Raw genomic sequence first — 25,412 nt, forward strand, 5'->3', positions numbered from 1 at the left:
CAATTTTCCCTTGCAACCGCTGCAACCGTGCCTGCCTGTCCCCCATCGGACTTGTCAGTCACCAACGAGTCTGCAGCAGACATGGACATACCCCTCCATAAATCTTCGTCCGCGAAGCCAAGCCAAAGAAAAATACACGACCAACCACACACAATCTTGTATTTTTTCGGTTACCAAAAAAAGTTGATGAAGGAAAGGCTGTGGATGTCATCCACGTGAATTTTAGTAAGGCCTTTGATAGTCAGAAACTAATGAGGGATAGTCAATATGGCTTTGGTTATACACGACCTACCACACACAATCTTGTATTTTTCCAGTTACCAGAAAAGTTGATGAAGGAAAGGCTGTGGATGTCATCCACGTGGATTTTAGTAAGGCCTTTGATAAGGTCCCACGTGGCAGGTTAGTCAGGAAGGTTCAGTCACTAGGTATTCATGGTGAAGTAGTGAACTGGATTCAACAATTGCTGGATAGTAGAAGCCAGAGAGTAGTGGTGGATGATTGCTTCCCAGACTGGAGGCCTATGATTGTGGTGTGCCTCAGGGATCAGTGCTAGCAGTACTAGGACCATTGTTGTTTGTCATTTATATCAATGATCTGGATCAGGAGTGGGCAACTTTTTAATTTAGACATGCTGCACGGTAACAGGCCATTTCAGCCCACGAGTCCATGCTGCACAATTAACCTACAGCCCCGGTATGTACTCATGGGCCAAAATGGCCTGTTACCATGCAATATGTCTAAATTAAAAATTTTGAGATTTTGGATGATAATATGGTAAATTGGATCAGCATTGTGGACAGCAAAGGATTTCAAAGCTTGAAGAGGGATCTGGACCAGTTAGAAAAATGGCAGATAAAATTTAGTGTGAGGTGTTGCATTTTGGAAGGTCAAACGAAGAAAGTACACAGTAAATGGCTGGGCACGGAGGAGTGCGGTATGACAGAGGAATCTGGGAATATAGATACACAATTCCTTAAAAATGGCATCATAGGTGAATAGGGTTGTAAAGAGAGTTTTTGGCATATTGGCCTTCATAAATCAAAGTATTGAGTATAGGAGTTGGGATGTTATGTTAAAGTTGTATAAGACATTGGTGAGGCCATATTTGGAGTATTGTGTGCAGTTTCAGTCACCTAACAACAGGATAGATATCAATAAGATAGGAAGATTTACTAGGATGTTGCCCAGACTTCAGGAACTGAATTACAGGAATGGTTTAATGGGTTAGGACTTTATTCCCTCGAACGTAGAAGAATGATGGGAGATTTGATAGTGGTATTTAACATTATAAGTGGGACAGAGAGTAAATGTAGAGGTTTTTTTCCCCCACTGAGGGTAGGTGAGATACAAACTAGAAGACATGGTTAAGAGTGAAAGGGGAAAAAAGGGGGGAACATGAAGGGGAATTTCTTCACATAGAGTTTGGCAGTGTGGAACGAGCTGCTAGCTGAGGTGGTGAATGTGGGCTCAATTTTAACATTTAAGAAGAATTTGGACAGGGACATGATGGGAGAGGTATGGAGGGCTATGGATTGGGTGCAGGTCAAATGGGACTCGCATTAAAAAATGGTTTGGCACAGACTAGAATGGCTGAAAGGGCCTGTTTCTGTGCTGTATGGTTCTATTGTTATCAGTGAACATTTCCATTTCATCTGATACACTGATTCTCAACATTTTCTCACCCAGAGACCACCTTTACTTATTCAGACTATTGGCGGGATTTGTTTTATTTTGATAAGAAAATTGAGAATTTTCTAATCGAATTTACAATTACTTGTTTATTACATCAATAATTTGTCTTTGCCATATCACCACAGATCACAGATAAATATTAATCTAATACATTGTCTCTGATAACAGCTGAAAATTGTTTGCGCTGGACAATGCAAGAAGCAAGTTTACAGAAAAGACACAAAGGAGCAAAAGCACACATATTATCCAAAATTGCAATTTTATTGAAAAATAAAAAGTACATGAATTAATGTAACATTCCATGATTATACATTTCAAATGTAATTTCTCCTGACATAGCAGCAGTGATTTTTAAAGTGTTACCATGTGAACATCTCATGATAGGTTTTAAAAATTTGCAGCATTTTACAATCACATTTCTCTTTTTCTTCCCCTGGGTCATCCTTCACTAAGTTGGTCCACCTATCACCTACCAGTCTCCCCATCCCTTCATCTACCTTCTGCACTGTCCTGATGTTGGATCATGACCCATTCACCCCCACCCCATCCCCCCCAACAGATGCAGATTGACCCAGTAAGTTCCTCTAGTAGTTTGTTTTGGCTCTAGATTCCAGCATCTACAGTCTGTTTCTCCTTATTCCCTTGGTTTGAAATTATTAAATTGATGAAGCAGCAAATTACTTACTGCCACAAGATTCCATCTTTTGATACACATCTCCCCAAAAATCCTAATCCCACTTATTTTGTCTTTGGCTTCCTATGTGCTACTTTAAGGCTTATCCAAAGGGGAAGGGATATGATCATCTCCCAGGTGCCCTTTTGTCCTCCCCATTGCCTGGCCCATATCAGTAGTATACCAGGAAGGGCAGTGCACGGAAACATGACTTGAACATCATACAAGATTGATACAGACCAATCAATGAACATTTGTCCCAACCCCAGGACATTCATCATGAGGCGATAACTAACACCTAGTTTTGCCACCTGATAGATGGATGTCTGGTTCATCCTTCCAGGAACACTAGTCTAATTCCCAGCAATTAAAGTATTGAAAAACATCTCTAAAACCCATAAATCAGTTCTGTAATCATTTGAGAGTCACAGAACTTTGCAGCACATCAGGAGGGGACTGCTATAGTATACCCACACCAGATAAAGAGTTGAATACTGATCCAAACTTAAATAAAGCCTCCAAAAACAGTAGATACCCCTTGAAAATAATTTGTTTTGTCCCCACATTTTTCACATTGTATGTCCGCTATGGGGATGATGACATTATTTTATGTAAATTAAATAAGCTTGAAAATGGCCAATTATTCTCTTGTGGGTCCACCCAATAATACAATAAAACCTGTCAATTTTTTTATAACATCAATTTTACAGCATCAAGCATTCCTATTCCAAACATTCATCATCTGTTTATCATATCAATTTGCAAATTTTCAAAAATTTTGAGAATAAAAGACCTTTTTAAAGAAGTCTGACAACAATACTTCTAAATCTCACCAATTCATACTATATTTTTTTCTAGTACTTTGGTGCCCCTGTAAAATCGGACAAAGTCAAATGCACTGAGATCAAGGGTTTTGAATTTTCCATCAAGAATGAGCTCAGCAACAGCCCGGCCCACGGCTGGGGACTGCTGGAGGCCATGCCCACTAAAGCCAGTCGCAAAAAACATGTTGGTAACCAATGGGTGCGCACCAATGACTGCATTCTGATCGAAGATGTTGTAATCGTAGTAACCTGCCCAGGCACTTTTTAACTGGAAAGAGAAAGGCATTAGGGTATAACAACAGAAACCATTTCTTTCACAACAGATGCATAGAAATAATGGGAGTGAACAAAAAATTGGATCCAAGTAGTATTACTGTTCTTGTTAGAACTAGAACACTACAGCACAGATACAAGCCACTCAGCACTTCTAGTCTGGGCCAAACTGTTATTCTGCCTCACTCCACTGACCTACACCCACACCCCTCCCACCCATGAACCTGTTCTATTGTTTTAATGTCAAAATTGAGCCTGCGTTCACCAATTCAACTAGCAGCTTGTTCCAAACTCCCACCACTCTCTGCTTGAAGAAGCTCCCCCTAATATTCCCCTCTCACCATTAACCTATGTCCTCTGGTTTTTAATCTCTTCTAACCTCAGAGTAAATACAAACAGGCTTTTTCCAATATCTATACCCATCATAAATCTGCCCATCAAGATAGAAGAGAAAGTACAAGGCCAAAGATAGTTGAAGAGTGTGGAGATATGAGCAAAAGGATAGCATTAGGGAAATGGAATGTGTTTAGAAGCCTGATAAAGCTGGAAGATCTTACAAGAAGGGAAGGAAAGATAAGTAATGAACAATTTCTTGGTGTGGACCACATTTTGATGCACCAGGTGAATTAAACCTTTTTCATTACTTCTGGAAGTGTAAACAGATAGCATCCCAGAGTGGTTTCAACACTACCTTCTAAACTAGTGATTCCTGAAGTGGGTGCTGCCGCCCCCATGGGCAGTGGAAAGATCCAAGGGGATGGTGAGGAAAAATGGGGCGTTCCAAACCTTCAGTCTTGTTATTATTTCAGTCCGCTGCAAATTTTAGTGAAAAAGCCAGTGCAATAATTTTCTGGCCAGTTTCGGGGTGGCAGTAGTGAGCAAATTAAACGGCAACAAGCCGGCCTCACGAGAACTGGTCTTGGTGGCCACCATGTTGTACTGGCGACACTACCCCCCTCTGCTCAGCGCCGCTGTCCCCCCCCAACCCCTGACACCACCACTAAACCCCCACCCCACCCTGGTCAGTGCCGCCATTAACCCCCCTCCCCCACTCAGACCCGCTGTATGGGGGATGCGGCCTGGAGACCAAGGGGGCAGCAGCCTGAAAAAGATTGGGAACCACTGTTCTAAACCAATGTGTTGATAGCACTGACATAGAAGGGTATAGAAAAGTCAAATCAGATGCAGAAAGTACAGAGGTAATGAAAAACGAGAACAAATAAAAGTGGCATCACATTTTTTTTAAAATCGCAAATTTACTACTTTATAGGAATGAGGCTACATTTCAAATTCTGTGCTGGTGGGGTTAAAATGCATTATGAGAACAATCTTTCTCATTAAAAGAGTACACAAATTGACAGGCCCTCACACAAACCTACCAATGAGTGTAATTGGCAAATATAACCAGGCAATTTTCATGGCACTTCAGAGAAACTAACTGTGAGCAATCTGCTTTAATTAAGGCAAAAGAGCAAATCTTCCAGAAATAAGCCAATTCACAAATCCAGATATCTTTTCTTTAGTAAAACTGCTGAATAACTACATTAATAATCTGTCTAAAGATATCAGGTGAATGTCTAGAAGATTACAGAAGTCTTGGCAGACTTAATAGCGAGCTGCTGCTTGGAATTTGATGGACTTGACCTTGAAGTGATATTTCATCCAGCTATTCCAAAAAAGAAATGCACTACCACATAGTGCATAGGGCAAGCCCGAGCCTTAACCTGCAGCTGAAATATCATTGCTCACTCTAATATTCATCAGTGCCCTTAGAGGGGAAGTAAATAGCTGAAGTTCTCTTCCAGATTACCACTCTCTGACTTCCAATAATACAGTAAAAACCCTGGTATCTGGCACCTTTGGGGATTGGTAGATGCTGGATAAGTGTATTTTCCAGTTGCTTGAGACTTACTATTACAATACCTAACTAATACAACTGCATTAAGAAGAAAGTTTAAAAGACAAAAATACTATACTGTACTTACACTGAATAAACTTCACTTACATGAATATATAAACCTTAAAGCATTTTACTGTCTGTTCAGTCACATTCTTTGAAAACATTTAACCGTAGCTGCATAATATACTGGGGATTGTGGGTCAATTGGGTGTAAATTGGGTGGCATGGACTTGTGGGCCAAAATGCCCTTTTACCGTACTGTATGTCTAAATTTAAATTTAAAAAATAACATTATAGATAATTAATTCCTCCTCCTCCTACAAGTTTACAGATAAAGCCTCTGACCAGCATGACTTTCACTAAGCAGGGATAAGGAGACACTAAGAGAGTCATCCCAACGGCAACACCATTGCTGTTTCACTCTTCATTCAAACAGCTGCTACAAGCAAAGCATGACCAAGGCACTCCAATGGCTGAATATTTGCTCCCAGCTTCACAAAAGGTTTGTGTTACTTCAGAAAACACTTACTTTTACAATTTTAAACTTGTGTATTTTTTACCTATAATTTTATTTGGTTTTTTTTTAAAGTTAGTTATTTTTCTCAATTTTTTTTTTGCTGGTTACTTAAGGCTGCCAGTTGCATGAATTCCAGATACCAGGAAATAGTATACAAGGATAATTATAGAGATATGCCTAATAAATCACAAACCCAACATTCGCAATCAGTGTGTTCCCTACAATAGAGGTACAGAGAACATCTTGAGTCCTCATGGGCAAAAGAAAACTCTCAAAGACAAATGGATGACATTGCATCAATATTCTTCAAAGAACATAACTAACCTTCAGGGACTGGAAAGCAGGCACTCTCTGAGCCAGTTTGGGCCACACCTCCTCATTGAAGTATTCATAATTCACTTCCAGATTACTGGGGTCTGGTTCCTCTCCCTACAAGAGCCAGGAACTAGTTATGGAGAGAGCACGAGGCATGTCCCTATTCAACAAAAGCTGCTTCATTCACTCACAGGGTGAGAGCGAGATAGAGCATGCGCGCACAAAAGATATTGGCAACTTGGTTTTCATTGCAAAGATTACTGTAAAAGAGAGATAGTAGGGACTGATAAGTGCAAAAGCTCACATAAAGTATAGTGCAGAAAAAGATGTCCCAATAGTATCGTTCAAGTACTTGCACGTCAGATGCACAATGCCACTGGAATGAAGCTGACTAAGTTAATTTTACACAGAGCCTCAATACCTGGCATAAAAGAGAACTTCATCTCAGTTATCTTTGGTTAGATTTAGACCCAGTCCTGAACATTAAAGACAAATGAATAAGCTGGCTGACATGATTGAAGGTGCTTTGTTAACCCATTCTTTTATGCCAGATAATAGCAAAAGATTGCCAATTAGTATGGTGTACCGGGTAAGTAAGTGCAGGTTGCTGATTGTTCAGCTGGAGCAGTGTCATTTAGCAACTTCAGAAATGCTTGAGAAGCAAAAACTTGCTAGGCTACAACCAAGAGTAGGAGAGAGGGACGTGCTCTTTCAAGGAACTGCCACAGTCTTGCGGGACATAGGGAAATTGAGGTATGCAGAGAAATTTAATAAACACTTTATGTGACCTTTTGCATTTGGAAATGTACCCAAACATATATCAAGTGGATATCGCACTTGTTCAAGGAAAAATAACTAATCTGGAGTGAAGAGGGTCCAAGAAAGAAAACAGTGATAATGCAGAAGCATTATGTACAGGCATCTGGGGCAGCATTAACCTCCATTTGGGTCATGTATGCAACATTCAACTCAAGACCACACTGTGCTTACCTCAGACGGCGAAAGACCACCCAGATAGTTTCCACCAAAGCCTTCTCGACGGAAGTATACCCCATTGTAGTCGATAAACAACGGACAGTCTAATCCTGGACCACCTGGACAGTGGAAGACATACACATATCTGGGGCAGGAAGAGAGATGGAGAGATTAGTGAACGTGGAATCGACCTTACATATAAATCACCAATGATGGCTACGCATTAGAGGATACCACCATCACTTGGAGAATTAACTGATATTACTAATTTTAATCAGTATCACCGGTAAAATTGGTGTAATTGACAGTAGTACCCTTGGGAGAACTGCTAGAGATTCTCCTTCAGTAGTTTAGCAATTGCTGACTATCTTCTCTTGTCGGAAGTAGAGGACCAGTCTTCCTTGCTCAACATTCGATTACATAATTCAATTGACTGCACCAATACCTTTGTAGCCTGATAATAGCTTTAGTCGCCCCAAGCTCTCCCACCCCGTTCAGATCCAGCTCTTTTCTGTGCTTTCTGGCTAGATCTGGAAGACTTGGTGTGGGGCATCCCTGCCTCTGTCTTTCCATCACAGCATACCCCAGACCATTACAACTGGGTTATTCATAATGCTTCACACATAAGAAAGTGGAGCTGTCCATCATACAAAAACAAATCAACTTCAGTCATAACCAATGTTGCGATTTCCGTTGGTTTACTGCAGATTTTGTGTCCCATTCTTCCCATTTTGCTGTGTTACTACCTCCTTTGCTCACCTTTTTCTAGGTTCGACAGGGAGTTTTGTACCTTCCAAAGTGCCTTCAGGTCCATTACCAATCCCAATCATCTCTGCTACTTTGGTTGACCACGCTCCAGATGCATTAACCAGCAATGCACATTTTATTGGCTGGTACTCTAGGCTGTTTGGCATCTGTACCTGTTACCCACAGAGATCGGAAAAGTCAAATAATTAATGCATTTTTATCCCTTAAACTTTCAAGCCTGATAAAAGGCTTCAACCTTCACTCTCTTTCACTTTGCACCTTTTCTGATCTGTTTGACTATTTTCAGCAATTTGCAGTCTTATTTTATTTCCATCATCTAAAATAGTGCTTTGTTTTAAAAAAAAGTTTTAACAATACATCACAGTGGAAGGCTCATGAAACCCATGCCACCCAATTAACCTACCAACCCCACACATTTTGGAGTATAGATATGGGAACAGTAAGAAAACCAAAGTTTAAAAATACGTCTCGTACAATGACATGGTGAATCCTTTTCAGCGAGACAGAGCTGCCATCTTCTGCCTCCATCTCTCTGGTTGAATGTTGAAAACCTATTAGCACGTGGACATTTAAAAAATGTTACCTTAGATAGCAACAGCTTATCAAAATAAAACATTCCACCGCAGTGGAAAATTGAACCACTATTTTGACACTAAACAGAGCTAGAAACTCCAAGCTCAGTTAATGACCATCAGGTTTAAAGCAAAATAGTAAATACAGGTGTTTATCAACAATTTGTTGTCCTGTATGGTTGGTTTGGTTCAATTACTAATTTTATTTGTCCACACAAAGTTAGTACATGTTTAGTATCAAAGTAGTAGTTAAACAAATTGAAGCTACACTTTTTTCTGCATAAAGGTGTGATTTTATTTCTTTGATTGTAAATATATAATGTAGTGCGTTGTAAATTCTGCTGGTTGGAATGAAATCAACAATGTGGTCTATGTTGATCTGAAGGTGGGGTGGGGGGAGTTAATTCCTTCACATTTTCTAGCTATTTTTGTTTGAAATTTAAACAATTTTTAATTGTGTTTGGGAAGTATCAGGTTCGGTGGGTTCACAGAAAGACGAGTCTGGACGCAAGTGTTGCAATCAAAGGTCACTTTATTGAACAAATGGGAGACAAACAGGGGAAGACATTAAACAAAACTTAATTATTCTACTACTAAATAACTGTATAGACATTCACATTGGACCCAGGTTGGAGTCCGATACCAGTGGCTGCCTATCTTTATACACATTTCTGCACATGTACACATTTCACAGACAGGGACTTCGAAACACACTCCCAATTCCCTGTACCAATGGGGGTGCGGCTCTCTGCAAGCACTGATCTATTGCAGTATTACAGCTCAACTCAGTGTAGTGCACACCTTTACTCTCGACTCCTCCAGCAATGTGCACAGTAGCAACTTGCTGTGGAGTGATGTCCGGGGCTTGGACCAAAAGGCAGACAGAGAGAAATATGGTATGCATTGATGTTTACATTGTTCTGAGCTGGATGTCTGGCCAATGTTGACACTAAATCATTTAAATGAGCCAGCGGTAAGCTATGCGCTAATGGGTGGCCGGAATCCATCCTTGATTGGCGGGTAATGCAACTTCCAAATAGTCTTCAGATACAGAGACCACATGATCCTCTCCAATCCACACATACAATAGGGGCCTCACCTTGGGTGTAACAAGAAAGGCAATTTAAACTGGGTTTGTTGATACATTTGGGGATGTTTTGTTGGTAAATGTGATGTTTTTACATTCTAGTCAGCAGTAGATGTGTTGATATATAATCTATACAGTTATTTAGTAGTAGAATAAGTTTTGTTTAATGTCTTTCCCTGTTTGTCTCCCATTTGTTCAATAAAGTGACCTTTGATTGCAACACTTGCGTCCAGACTCGTCTTTCTGTGAACCCACCGAACCTGATACTTCCCAAACACAATTAAAAATTGTTTAAATTTCAAACAAAAATAGCTAGAAAATGTGAAGGAATAAACTCCCCCCACCCCACCTTCAGATCAACATAGACCATATTGATGATTTCATTCCAACCAGCAGAATTGTGGAAAATTTACAACGCACTACATTGTATATTTACAATCAAAGAAATAAAATCACACCTTTATGCAGAAAAAAGTGTAGCTGCTATACAAAAATTGAAATCTTGGTATGCAAGCAGTCCGTCTTGATTGAGAAATTGTTGTGGGAAGATCTTATCAATTTCTATAGAATGTAGAAATTGCCTGTACTGAAATTTTACTATCACTTTGTTTATTCAATGTTCAGTGATTCAGTTTATCGACCCTTTTCCTACCCAACAGCTTTGTTGCTAGTCCTCATGAAATCCACAGTCATTTCCTTTGCCTTGTCCACACTGAGACTCAGGTTGCTACCCTCGCACCATATCATGAGATATTCCACCATTTCTCTGAAGTGCAACTCATCATTGTTGCTGAGGAGGCCAATTACTGTCATGTCATCTAGAAACGATGACTGTTGCAGTTGGATCTGGCATTGCAGTCATGGGCTAGTAGCATGAACAGGAATGGGCTAAGCATACAGCCCTGAAGTGTGCCAGTGCTTGACGTTCTGCTACCGACCCAGACAGTCTGTGATTTTTCTGTTAGGAAGTCCAGAATCCAGTTACAGAGGGGTGTTGAGTGCCAGTGAGGACAAGTTCTCCACCAGCCTACGGAGAATGATTGTATTAAACACTGAAGTCGATGAACAGCAGCCTGGCACATGAGGCATTGTTCTCCAGGTAGGTCAGTTCAGAGTAGAGGGACAAGGCTAGAGCATCAGAGAGTATTCCTCTGACTAAGGGACCCAGGACTGATATGAGGAAAAATTTCTTCATGCTAAAGGTTTTGAATCTTTGGAAATGTCTACCACAGAAGGTTGTGGGGGCTCAATGGTCACATTCATTCAAAACAGAAAATGCACTTGTGGACTTACCCACCACCTCTCCGAAACACTGATACACGCCCATTGAGATCGCCTTCCTACGGAATGCATTCAGCAGGAGCCATGGATCAAACCAGCCTTCATTCTCCAAACCTGCACCACAGATCGCAAGTTGAACTTACAGGCAAGCTCACAGTCTGCAAATTCACTGGAGTGTTATTTCCATCTGTATCCTATTGGGATAATGACCCAGTACTCCAGCCATTCAATTGAACAGCGGGATTTCAGCCTTAGTCCAGATGCACTTAAAATATTATAATGAAATCAAATCACCTTTTGGAATTAAGAGCTGAGAACTTGTATCCATTTCCTTTGATCACTGGTGCTGAAGCTTGAGGAATGTGTGTGAAGAACTATGCTGATGCTTTTGGAATAATTTCCAACCTTGAAATCTACATTCCTAATTTCTTTCTTTCTTTGGCTTGGCTTCGCGGATGAAGATTTATGGAGGGGTATGTCAACATCTGCTGCAGGCTCGTTGGTGACTGACAAGTCCGATGCGGGACAGGCAGGCACGGTTGCAGCGGTTGCAAGGGGAAATTGGTGGGTTGGGGGTTGGGTTTTTCCTCCTTTGTCTTTTGTCAGTGAGGTGGGCTCTGCGGTCTTCTTCAAAGGTTGCTGCCCGCCGAACTGTGAGGCGCCAAGATGCATGGTTGGAGGCGAGATCAGCCCACTCGCGGGGGTCAATGTGGCAGGCACCAAGAGATTTTTTTTTAAGCAGTCCTTGTATCTCTTCTTTGGTGCACCTCTGTCTCGGTGGCCAGTGGAGAGCTCGCCATATAACACGATCTTGGGAAGGCGATGGTCCTCCATTCTGGAGACGTGACCCACCCAACGCAGTTGGGTCTTCAGCAGCGTGGATTCGATGCTTGCAGAGTCCGCAACATTCCTAATAATTTGCCAATATATCACATTAGTGGTATGATTTAGGATTTCTCCGTCTTTAATTTTAAAATGTTCACAGCCATCCTCCATTCTTTTCTGTAATCTGTTCCACAATTGAGGTTTCTCTCTCGTCATTCCAAAACTTAGATCACCCTGACACTGGGAATCTTGCCTTTATCTGATATCAACACCAGATATTTGATGAGCTTTTGACCATGGCATATAATGTATGCCCAATGGCTTAAAATCAAATTTATTTCCACCATACAAAGAGCCTCAAGCCATTTACTAAGGTTAATGCATAAAAAAAATTGCTGAAACCGTTTTTTCTGTGAAAGTTCTACATCAAGTTTTTTTTTTAGTCTCTTGCAACAGCTGTCAGTGGAACCCCACTATCACCATTGGAAACATCTCACAATCTAATTATTGGCTATACCATCGATAACAAGTTTATTGCAAATGAACAGATACTTTGGTAAAGGAGGAATAGGGAAAAAAAGATTTTAAAAACTGGAGATGCTGGAAATCCAAAGTAAAATCAGAAAATGTTTCAGCAGCGTTTTTAGAACGAGAAACAGTCAACATTTTGAGTCAACAACACTTTGGTAAAACTGGGAATATGGGAGATACAATTTAGTTTTTGTTGCTAGAGATGTTTGGTACCCTCTCACCAATGTAAAACCCACTACCAGGAATTTTCATCAGGGGTAGAATACAGAATTCAGCATTTCCTGATTCTATATTGGAAACATGAATTACAATTCTTGAACAACAAAGCAAAGTGATCTCTTTTTTTTAAAAACTTTATTTATTCGTTCAAAATACAGATAATAAGTAACATATATAATAAACAAAGCATGAACATTATATTTTATATATATATATAAAAAAGGAAAAACCCCCCACCTTTCAGCCAACTCTCCTAAGGAGAGCCATAAAGAGAAAAAAAAGTAAAGCATACATATTAAAATCTAGTCAATATAAATCAAAATATAAATATTCTGAATATAACCACCTATTAATTAAAAAAAACTATATCCACAAAACATATGTAATTTTTTCCATTATTAAACTATTTCATCTCATTATGCCAAAAGTCTCAAATTTAATCATTTCAAGTAAAATATATCTCTTCCGAACACAAGTTCTACCAAAGATCGAACTTGATAAAAATACGCTTACGTTTAATCAGACTGTTTAAACCCCGAACATTAAAAGTAGCAAACCGACTTTGACATCTCCACTAATATTACTAAAAACTAATAATATCAATATATAAAGACTCACATCAACGTAAATAGGCCCTCCAATAGGAGAAAAAGAAACCACAAATTAAAGTCTAAATAAAATTAAATGAAAAACAAGATAAAAAGAAACCCCACCCCCCCCAAAAAAACTATTAAAAAGTAGTAATCCCTAAACAAAAGTTGGGTGTGGATCACCCACCAGTGGCTGATGACTAGTAGAACATAGAGCAAATTTCTCCCTCCCCAGCCAAACAAAGAAATACAACATCATAATGACATAAAAAGTAAAAATAAAAAAGTTCTTCTATTCATCCAAGAGATTCCAGCCTCGGCGACCCAATTTCAAGGAAATGGACTCTTTCCATTCCCATTTCTCCCATTTCTTCCATTTCCAGAACAACCAGATTTTTCTTTAGGAGATATTGGTGGACTACGTCTTTGTCCTCTTACATCTGGCAACGAGTCAGCAAAACTCATTGCTTCACGCTCATTCTCAAAAATCCGAGATTGAAAGTCTCCACAAAACACCTTAACACTGCTGGATAGAGAAAAGTAGACTTATAACCTTTACGCCACAAAACTTCTTTAACTGGATTAAATCGACGCCGGCGCTGAATAACCTCTTGACTCAAATCAGGATAAAAAAAAACTCTACTATTCTGAATCATTAACGGAGCTTGTCGTTGTCTCACGTTTTGCACTGCTAAACGAAGTATCGTTTCTCTGTCCAAATAATTCAAACATCGAATTATCATGGGTCTCGGTGGTTGACCAGGCAGAGGTCTTCTTCTTAAGGCTCTATGAGCTCTTTCCAATACCAGACTTGCAGAGAAAAATTTCTGCCCCAGTATTTGTGGAATCCATTCGGTAAAAAAACGAAGAGGGTCTTGTTCTTCCATACCTTCTGGCAAACCAACAATCTTCACATTATTCCTTCTACTTTGATTCTCCAAATATTCTACTTTCCTCTCTAACTCCTTCTCACGTTCTCGCAATTCTTTAACGGATTTTTCCACCTCCCAACATTTTCCTGTATTAGAAGCCACTTGTTGACATTTCAAAAAAGCAGCCTGGAATTGTTTAAAATCCTCACAAGAAGCTTCCACACGTATTTTAACTGTATCCAGTTCCTGTTCGGCTCCGAATCATGGGTCCTCTACCGGCATCACCTACGGCTCCTAGAACGCTTCCATCTGCGCTGTCTCCGCTCCATCCTCAACATTCATTGGAATGACTTCATCACCAACATCGAAGTACTCGAGCTGGCAGAGTCCGCAAGCATCGAATCCATGCTGCAGAAGACCCAACTGCGCTGGGTGGGTCACGTCTCCAGAATGGAGGACCATCGCTTTCCCAAGATCGTGTTATATGGCGAGCTCTCCACTGGCCACCGAGACAGAGGTGCACCAAAGAAGAGGTACAAGGACTGCTTCAAGAAATCTCTTGGTGCCTGCCACATTGACCCCCGCCAGTGGGCTGATATCGCCTCCAACCGTGCATCTTGGCGCCTCACAGTTCGGCAGGCAGCAACCTCCTTTGAATAAGACTGCAGAGCCCACCTCACTGACAAAAGACAAAGGAGGAAAAACCCAACACCCAACCCCAACCCACCAATTTTCCCTTGCAACCGCTGCAACCGTGCCTGCCTGTCCCGCTTCAGTCACCAACGAGCCTGCAGCAGACGTGGACATACCCCTCCATAAATCTTCATCCATGAAGCCAAGCCAAAGAAGAAGTTGTCTTCTTGCGTGCCCCCTCCATTAAAGTCTGCAGGCTGCCAGGATCGGGATCCACTTCGGAGGCACGCGCACCTTCCTCCTGAGAACGGGTAATTCCAGCGATGTCCTTCTCCTGGTGAGTAGTAGTCATTTTTTCAGCTCCCACAGGCAATCTCTGTGGTTTAGGTTTAAAAGAAAGTAAACCTGAAGTTACAGCAAACTGTTTAGGCCCTAAATCTTCATCACTCCCAAAATGTAGTTTCTTCTGTACTTGAGGTTTAATCTTTTTACCATTAATGGCCATAACAGTTCCTTAATACTTTAAACAAAGTTTTTAAAAATTTAAACCTGAAAACAAAGAGTTAAAAACAGCTTCTTAAAAGTCTGGCCAGAGAGGTCGAGATTACACGTCTGGACTCTACGCCATCTTGCCACGCCTCCGCAAAGTGATCTCATGAGATTGTGGAAAACACTTCAGTGCACTTTCAGGAAAGATCAGTCATTTGGATAATAAGTATAATTTGATTATGGGTATTAAAATTTGGAGCTCCTCTCATCAGCTAGCCACATATTTTGTTTTGGGACCCTATTCTCATATTTGGTGCTTACAAGTCCTCAGTATAAAATCTCCCCTTTTGTGCAGCAACATCATTCAGAAATTCAAAAGGTTGACCGCTGAAGTGGTTCCTTGCTCTGAGCTTAAGTGGCAGAACGGTAAGTATTAGAAACTATATGTGGTGCTCTGCACTTGACAAGGATTTGGCCTTTTTAAAAAGCTGAATCAACTTTCTTGTCCTGTGTACAGTGATACAGTGTTTGCTTGCTTTCCACTACTTGTTGAAAAAGTCGCCACTCCACAGTGCCAGCATCAAATTTAAAAATACACAGAAAACTAGATGGTAAAAGGGTGAATCATACCAAAGTTCAAACTGGGTTTCTGACATTTTGAATTTTTTTTCAAAAATGAGCAATCTTTCACACAAGTTATTTTAAACAATTACAATTTTTATATGTCAGTTACTTTCTATGATGGACACACCGTATGAAGCCAAAACAATTCCTTCTGTGTTCATCCATGGGAATTTTTTCTGTAACTGTTGTGATGTAAGGAGTGAGACTGCTGCTCCTTCATTCCTAAAGGAAGCAAGCATTATATTTACTTCACATTTACTTAGCTCTAAGCATTTACTTTTCACTGATTTTATTTCAGTTTCCCACCCCCCCCCCATAAGTTTGAAAGTAATACCTACATCTACAAAAAGGATCCCCCCCCCCCCCCCCCCAAGTAATCATCAATACTTGTAACTGATTCTGGATATCAACTCCCCAGCTTCTTCATTCTCACTGCTAAGTGAAATAAACCCTGGCCGCCACAAACCCTGGCCGCCACAAACCCTGGCCGCCACAAACCCTGGCCGCCACAAACCCTGGCCGCCACAAACCCTGGCCGCCACAAACCCTGGCCGCCACAAACCCTGGCCGCCACAAACCCTGGCCGCCACAAACCCTGGCCGCCACAAACCCTGGCCGCCACAAACCCTGGCCGCCACAAACCCTGGCCGCCACAAACCCTGGCCGCCACAAACCCTGGCCGCCACAAACCCTGGCCGCCACAAACCCTGGCCGCCACAAACCCTGGCCGCCACAAACCCTGGCCGCCACAAACCCTGGCCGCCACAAACCCTGGCCGCCACAAACCCTGGCCGCCACAAACCCTGGCCGCCACAAACCCTGGCCGCCACAAACCCTGGCCGCCACAAACCCTGGCCGCCACAAACCCTGGCCGCCACAAACCCTGGCCGCCACAAACCCTGGCCGCCACAAACCCTGGCCGCCACAAACCCTGGCCGCCACAAACCCTGGCCGCCACAAACCCTGGCCGCCACAAACCCTGGCCGCCACAAACCCTGGCCGCCACAAACCCTGGCCGCCACAAACCCTGGCCGCCACAAACCCTGGCCGCCACAAACCCTGGCCGCCACAAACCCTGGCCGCCACAAACCCTGGCCGCCACAAACCCTGGCCGCCACAAACCCTGGCCGCCACAAACCCTGGCCGCCACAAACCCTGGCCGCCACAAACTCAAAAAGCTACAAATTATGCCATCACACCATCAGTAACGTGTTACACGAGGAACTGGCAGCTCCTGAACGGCATCATCCAAAGAGATGTTTTTTTCACCAGATTTCAGTAAACATACTAAATAGCAGGGAGCAAATAGTTCATCAGTTGGAAACTAAGCCAGTAAATGTCGATTCTGATCGCCATCTAATCAAGCTGGGCAGATTCAATAAGATTATTTTCTTGAAAGGTCACCAATGATAAATAGGATCTGGCTCAAAGCAGAAGGTGGAGAGAAACTCAGCAAATCAGGTAGCATCTGTAGAAAAACAGAAATAACACTGTCAAAACAGCTCCAATGAAGGTCATGAACCTGAAATACTGACCCACTGACACATAGGACTCCCTCCCCTCCCCATTTTCAGCATGAGATTTCAGGAAAAATGTTAGTATATTTATCTTCATGCCTCAAAGGAAACAGTCCAGCCTTGCATGGCCAAGATGTCGAAGCCTCCTCGCGTACGAGCAACAGTAGCAACCTTCTTCTGCCTGCCACGTGTCAAGGCTCAGGCTGCTTCCACCCACCTACAAACTGTGATTGATGGACAGGTGCACCAGGACCTGGCACAAGGCCAGAAGGGAGAGAAGCCAGGGCAACAGGCAAAGGCCCAGGCCCACCGTCATGGGGAGCAGATGAGAAATCACTTGCATTGAGGGGAGCACTGGTCCTCAGTGATAAGGCACCACACTGAGCCTTTGTTCGCTCACTGCTATCCGCCCCTGTCTCATTCAATTAGCTCGGGGCAGTGATCGTAGGACAAAGCCTGATCTTTGAGGCCTAGCATTCTCTTCAAAGTGCTGTGGGAGAGAGAGCAGGTGGGAGGGAGTGAGCAGGCAGGGAGGGCAGGAGGGAGAGAGGGGGCAGGTGCATACGGGGGAGGGAGCGAGTGGGCCTTCTCACTGGGAGAAATGAGCGGCAGCAGTGACTCCAGAAAGCATGGGCTACCTGAGTGAAGGTGGTCCACGAAGCAACAGACCCTCTTCCTGGACAGCCGCAGCACCTCCAGAGGCTTCTTGAAGCTGGGTGAGTAGTTTGAGCGCTTTACTCCTGCTGCCATCTTGCCAAAGAAAGCCACGCTTGTATTTCAGTACCCAAAATGGCAGCACCAGAATGTTATCTTCACGTATAGGGCTCTGGGTGGTTTTGAGGAGTTTTTTTAGTGGGGGGGGAAAGGTGGATCCTATATGCCGTCAAATATGGTATTAATCCTGTTTCCCTTTGTATAAAGGCTGCCTGATTTGCTGAGCAATTCCAGTACTCTCTCATTTTTACAATATCTGTAACATTTTTGCTTTCAGGTTGATTTTAGCTTGGTCCCCAGGACTTAACAGAGTACCAATTCTATGGACTCAAACAAACATGTGCCTTTCAAAAGAGACTGGGCACTACAAAATAAGTCTGCAGTTTGAGAGAAGATAAAAAGAAAACAATTCATCCTTGTTCACTAATCCTTCACAAAATTCTTGATAGAAAAGTTTCAATATTCAAGAATCTCACCTTTGAATGCGATAATTTTCTGCCAAAATATCACTCTGCTCCTTCCCAGACAGAAATAGATATCCTGATGGATTAAAATGAATATCCACAGGGTCCTCATTCACCACGTTCAGATGTTCCTGTTAGGTAGACATAAAATAAGCTTAATCTCATAATTAACTTTTTGCTTTTATTACAAGTTCCCATTTCATTTCATGTATCACTCTCAGGGCTAGTACAGGCTGCAACCATTCACAACTGTGGAGAGACTGGGTGGCAACAACTAGTACAGAATGCACCCAAATTCACTACTTTGGCGAGGACACGGGTGGTGAGAGAATCACACGAGTGGAACACTAAAGGAAACAGCATTCTTTATTGATCAGCAGCCATCTCAGGAACACTGAGCTGAAATGACTTCGCGATAATGGAAAATTCGGCTGATTCTCCGTGTCAGCAGAAGTATTGAAGCCCACCGTGACCAAAGGAAAAGTCACTTTGATTGATCTGTACCTGGGTTTTGGAAGCAGAATTGTTCTCTCAGATCGTGACTATTGATAATGGTCATTTTAATTGACCCATACCTGGGTTTTGGATGCATCAAGTCACAAGTTTAGTTTCCTCTACCCAAGGAAAGGGGGAGTTGTGACAACTATTAGTACTAAAGCAGGGGTGTCAAACTCAAATTCACAGAGGGCCAAAATTAAAAACTTGGACTAAGTCATGCGCCAAACTAAATATTTATTGAAAATTTTCAACAACATCTGCATGTTTTCTCTTCTTTCAACATATGTAATGTTAAACTTTTTCTTATTAAAATAAATTTTTAATAATAATTTTGGTTAAACTCTTTCCAGAAGAAGCATTAACAAATGAGAAATAAAATATTCAATAAATAATATTTCTCTACAGCCTTTAAGCTCCTTTTAAATGTTTTTTTTTCACAAGCCAACAAGTCAAAAAAATAACAACTTGCTTCAATGAAAATCCAATCTTTCAACTATGAACAGTCCAAAGTTAACCAAAGAAAATATGAATCCAAGCTTAGCTTGCTCCACTGTGATTTACTCTGATGCACCTGGGTCTAAACCAGATACTTGGCATCTCTTCTTAGATGCAAGTTCATCAAACTCCAGGGTCAGAGTTTGCCTCCCACCTGTCTTGAAAGGTCCTGTTTTCTGTCTTTCGTTTGGCCATTTTTTGTAAGGGGTTTATTACATGTGAGTTGGGCGACAGGTCGCAGATGCTAATGAAAGTAAAGAGAGGAGGTGGGGGCGATTAGCGGGCTGACGGGCCAGCGCCAACGCATTTGCAAAGCATTCTGGGATTTGTAGTATTAGCTGTGCATGCGGTATACTTGCGTGGCGGCCAGCGGGCCAGCTCTAATACATATTTCATATGATCTTGCAGGCCAAATATAATTATATCATGGGCCTGAGTTTGACATGTGTGTACTAAAGGATCTCTTCTCTGGAAGAAACTCAACAAGGATTCGTGAGTTTTCAGCAACCCAGTCACTCAGGCTCTCCATCTCCTTCGTGATTACATCTGTGCATCAGTTTAAAAGCCTACATTTCGAAAATGGATTTCTAAGACTGAACTTTGGAATGTGTTTCCAAAATTGTGCCTAAAGTGTAATGGTTTGGGTATCCCACATAGTTAGAAACAGTTTCTATGAAACATTTGTACATAGTTAGGCTTGATTTGACTCGTGTTATATTATTAGTAGCTATTATTAAATACAGTGTTTTAAAAGAAAAACAATAACATTTCCACTGCTGCTGGTCTGCCACGTAACACTTTAGATAACTCTGCTGAGAATTCCACTCACTTAACTACACATTAGTTTTTCTCAATCAGAGGCAAGGCCTATCCAATGATTGTGATTACAACCGCAAAGGATAAATAAATACATTACTATGTTTGCACAATTTCTGGAATATTCTACCAGGCCAAGTTAATGTGTCCTGTTGACTTTAGTATCATAGTCAACAACATTGAAAAGAAAAATGACCTGATTTTCAATTAAACCAGTCTTTCAAAAGACTCAAGGTCATTTAAGTGCAAAAGAAAACTATTAATAGTGGAGTTTGGCATCCTGTTACTCTTTCAATACCTCCAACTTGGTCTTACAGATGCACTTGCTCTTTTTCCACATACCTGCTTCAGCGGAAGATGAAGCAGCAAGAATACAGTTTATTGCAATAGTCCTGAAAATATTTCCAGACTGTACTGCTATGTTTTGATCCAAATATTGGAAAAGCACTTACATGCCTGTAATGGGTACTATGAAAAAGTAAGATAGCTACAGAGGAGTTATAATCAGGAGGTGTAGGATCATCTGTTGTGTTTCAGAAACCTAATATGTTCTCTTTATATGAAAGGAGGAGTACATTTCTTAGAGATCAGATACAAACAAAGCATCAGGATGATTGTTGAGAAAAACAGTATTTTCATCCATCTGACCTTGCACTTACTATCATAGAAGCAACACGGACAGAGTAGAAAAATATGCAGTTCAGATCAAGTACATCAAGAGAAAGAATGCAAAGGTTCCCATTCCTGGGAGAAGGCGTCAGACTCATCTATGCATTCCCAACACTCATTACTGTGTCCTCAAAGAAAAACCTCTGGATAAATTGCATGCAAGTGGTAGAATCTGTAGGAGAATTGATGGGATCCTGGGAAGAATAAAATGGGTTACAATAGAATTTGTGGCAATTGATGGTTGCTGTGGACTCAGTAGGGTGAAGGATCAGTTTATGTGCTGTATCTCAGAGACCAGTGCAATAGCAGAGAATGTTTTCTCCCTTTTGAATATGCTAAGCTCAGGTCTCTTGAGCCCTCCTAGGTAAATGCAAAATTTATAGAGCAGGGGAAGCCACCTCTAACAACCGCCCCCCCCCCCCCCCCCCCCCACCACCACCACAATCATATCATCTCACAGATATTTGTGGGAGGTTGCAGACACACTGTTTTCCACAGTGCTTTCATTACAACAATGGCTACTTTTCAAAAATACTCCATTGGCTGTAATACACTTGGAATGACCATTTGGAAACAAAATTGGCTAAGTATGCTGAGCTGTACAGAATTACCTCATTTTACTGGTGGGTCGATAGTACTTCTGTCCAGATATGGAAGTGGGGAAATGTGTGCAGGGAAGGAGAAAAGTTCTTTTTTCTGGAAGAAAGCATTAGACCCAACTGTGTTTTTGCAGCGCTCGCTGTCATGCTCTTTTAAAGAATGACATTTTGGATAGAACCACAGAACATTACAGCATACACGAATTAAAGGTTGCAAAAGCTAGATTTTTAAAAAATTTCCAATTGGCATGCAGAACCTACCCAGGCTTTGATAGAATCCATGGAGAAAAATCAAAGGGGGTGCAGACAACTAGCCGTGACTGGATGAAACTGCTTAATCTCTCAGTACCTGGATATTGCGAAGGAAGTGAGCAGATTGCATCGATAGGTGGATATTTTCTGGCAGAGAGAACTGTTGGCGAATTCCTCCCACTGACAAAACGGTGGAAGCTCTGGAGTACTAGAGAGGAAAATGAGCATTCAGTAAAACACTACTGGACAGTCATCTTTGCAAATTATAGCACCATTCAGAATGGAAACATCATAGCTTCGATCTCTGGTCTGTGACAAATTACAGGAAAAGAATGAAAGTAGGTTCAAAACTTACAAAATGGAATATTGATTATTTACTTGAAAAGGAAACAAATAAAGGCAAGTTCGTGGGATGAACTTAATAATCCCCTCAAGGATTCAGTGCTAGAATAATGAGCAGTATAGCAAACCAAAAACCTTTAATGTGGAACATCTTAATTCAAAACAGCAACCCAAATAGTTTAAGAAATATTAAGACAGAAGCTAAGTTGGGTTTGAAGTTGATCTTTGAAGGTTCTACTATTGTCACAAAATACTACGTTTAGAATGTACCATACATGAAATCCTTTAACTTTGTCTACCGTAAGGAAGACAGAGTCGACACTTTGTCCAGCGGCCCTCACAGAAATGAAGCCTCAGCCAGGAACGAACTCGCGATTCCTGGTTTACAAGACCATTGAACTATCGGAGCATCTCTAAGTACCAATAGATGGAAAGGTAAAGGGGTTTTAAGGGTAAACAGCAGAATTCATGAACCAAGCAAGACAATGCTAAAGCTTAAATGCCAACATCAGATAAGAGCAAAAACAAAAGCTAAAATAGATCTATTATTAATTTAAAATCAAGGAAGCATGTTCCAATAAAAAGCATACATATTCTACTTCACCAGTATTTCTCCTCAATCCCACACTTGTCAGATTATATGTCCAATATGTACTACTGGCCAAACAACCATTAGAAAGACAGAAGCCATTGCTTTGGGCCCTGCCACAAGCTGCTCCCAAGTCACCAAATTTGTCCTTCACCCCAGGAAATCATTGAAATGAATTAAAAACCCAAACAATCTCAGGTGCCATAGTCAATTCTATGGTGAGCTGAAAAGTAAGTTTTTGTTCAAAGCAGCCCATTTCTGCCACATTACCAGACTTGATTGGAGCCAAAACCTCTACCATGCTAATTACAAGCTTTGACAACGAAAACATTCCTGGCTGAACTCCCTCCTTAAAAGTCATTAAAATTCCTGTAACCCTCCTCATCCTGACTTTCAACAATTCACACTTATTTGTTTGCTGACTTGCGCTTGGTCCCAATGCTTCAATTTAAAATATTATTTTACTGTCCCCACCCCATAATGTTCCAAAATATCTGCTGCCTGCAATTTTGTCCTCTTGACCTTTGCCAAATTTAATTAATTTGGATCCATATCAAGTTTTATTCCAACATTAATATCAGTTTCCTCATCACAATTTACTGAAGCAGTACCGCACGGATGGCAGTCTCTTCAATCTGAGGCGCCTGCAAGCTCACAACAAGACACAAGAGCAACTTGTCCGTGAACTACTCTTTGCAGACGATGCCGCTTTAGTTGCCCATTCAGAGCCAGCTCTTCAGAGCTCAACGTCCTGTTTTGCGGAAACTGCCAAAATGTTTGGCCTGGAAGTCAGCCTGAAGAAAACGGAGGTCCTCCATCAGTCAGCTCCCCACCATGACTACCAGCCCCCCCACATCTCCATCAGGCACACAAAACTCAAAACGGTCAACCAGTTTACCTATCTCGGCAGCACCATTTCATCGGATGCAAGGATCGACAACGAGATAGACAACAGACTCGCCAAGGCAAATAGCGCCTTTGGAAGACTGCACAAAAGAGTCTGGAAAAACAACCAACTGAAAAACCTCACAAAGATTAGCGTATACAGAGCCATTGTCATACCCACACTCCTGTTCGGCTCCGAATCATGGGTCCTCTACCGGCATACCTACGGCTCCTAGAACGCTTCCACCAGCGTTGTCTCCGCTCCATCCTCAACATTCATTGGAGCGACTTCATCCCTAACATCGAAGTACTCGAGATGGCAGAGGCTGACAGCATCGAATCCACGCTGCTGAAGATCCAACTGTGCTGGGTAGGTCACGTCTCCAGAATGGAGGACCATCGCCTCCCCAAGATCGTGTTCTATGGCGAGCTCTCCACTGGCCACCGTGACAGAGGTGCACCAAAGAAGAGGTACAAGGACTGCTTAAAGAAATCTCTTGGTGCCTGCCACATTGACCACCGCCAGTGGGCTGATATCGCCTCCAACTATGCATCTTGGCGCCTCAGAGTTCGGCGGGCAGCAACCTCCTTTGAAGAAGACCGCAGAGCCAACCTCACTGACAAAAGGCAAAGGAGGAAAAACCCAACCCCCAACCCCAACCCACCAATTTTCCCCTGCAACCGCTGCCTGTCCCACATCAGACTTGTCAGCCACAAACGAGCCTGCAGCTGACATGGACATTTACCCCTCCATAAATCTTCATCCGCGAAGCCAAGCCAAAGAAAAAAAGAAGAGTTGTCTAAGGGAATAATTTTCCCGGTGGTTGCCTACTCACGGTTGGGTCTCTCTCCACTACCATCACACGGACCCCTTCCCGGATTGCCTCCTTTTTCTTCAACCAGTATGCAGTGGACCAACCAATTATCCCTCCTCCAATGATAACAATGTCAGCCCACTCTGGAGGCAGGCCAGGAGTCTGGTGTAAGGGACTCCAGTCACTTCCAGGGAGTGCATCCTTTGCTTTCTGCTTGAATTTGGCAAATTCATGTTCCACACCTGGAAAGAAAACCCAATAGATTAAAGGAGTTTTGAATGGTACAATTGGTGTATTTCTTGATGTATTAAATGAAATCTTCTATGATAGTCTTGCACTGAACCTTCACAATCCAATGGCAAGAACAGCCCACACACATTTTGTTCTGTGAGCCCAAGAACCTACTGCTAAATGAAAATATTTAAAAAAAAACTACAGTTAAACAAGAAAATCTGCAGGCACTGTAATTGTAATTTAATCCACAAAATTGCTGGAGAAACTCAATAGGTCACGCAGTATTTGTTTTAATGGCAGAAATAATAACCAACATTTTAGGCCTGACCTGTTTGCAAAGATATGTGTACAAAAAAGAGGCAGGTGCAAGAATAAGAGTGAATTAAGGGTGGGGGGAGCATGGGGAAGGTCCAAAGGTAGGTGTAAGTGGGAGGGCAGAAGAGAAAAAAAGCAGATAAGTTATAAGGGGAGGGGATACCTTTCTGAATGGAGAGGGAAGGGAAACGAGGAATAGGAAGAAAAAGAGGGAGAGGGGGTTGATAGAAACTGGAGAAGTTGATGTTAATGCCATTTGGTTGGAGTGCCCAGACAGAAAATTAGGTGATGCTCCTCCAATTTGTAGATGACTTCTGTTTGGCAGTGCAAGATGCCATGGACAGACATTTCAGTGTGGAATGGGGTGTGGAATTGAAATGGTTGGCCACTGGGAAGACCCTGTTATTGCAGTAGACAGAGCGAATTTGCTCAAAGAAACGATTTCCCACTCTGCGTGCAGTCTCTCTAATGTAGAGGCGGCCACAAACGGGAGCACCACATGCAGTAATGACCCCTGCAGATTGACAAATGAAATTGGTTCACTA

At 41.9% G+C, this 25,412-nt stretch overlaps 1 protein-coding gene across 1 annotated transcript; it reads right to left on the reverse strand.

The window, feature by feature from the left end:
* Positions 1-1,821: 1,821 nt before the first annotated feature.
* Positions 1,822-24,456, reverse strand: foxred1 (FAD-dependent oxidoreductase domain containing 1). The gene is made up of 10 exons (XM_069894432.1): positions 24,340-24,456; positions 21,785-21,895; positions 18,371-18,489; positions 15,791-15,885; positions 10,893-10,994; positions 8,415-8,491; positions 7,932-8,092; positions 7,188-7,317; positions 6,207-6,311; positions 1,822-3,460 (listed from the first exon to the last, which is right to left on the reverse strand). The coding sequence occupies exons 1-10, from the start codon at positions 24,361-24,363 to the stop codon at positions 3,206-3,208; spliced, it is 1,179 nt and encodes a 392-aa protein (XP_069750533.1). The 5' UTR covers positions 24,364-24,456; the 3' UTR covers positions 1,822-3,205.
* Between the last annotated feature and the right edge of the window lie 956 nt (positions 24,457-25,412).

The sequence above is a fragment of the Narcine bancroftii genome, chromosome 8 (genome assembly GCF_036971445.1).
Source record: "Narcine bancroftii isolate sNarBan1 chromosome 8, sNarBan1.hap1, whole genome shotgun sequence".
In the NCBI taxonomy this organism is placed as follows: Eukaryota; Metazoa; Chordata; class Chondrichthyes; order Torpediniformes; family Narcinidae; genus Narcine; species Narcine bancroftii.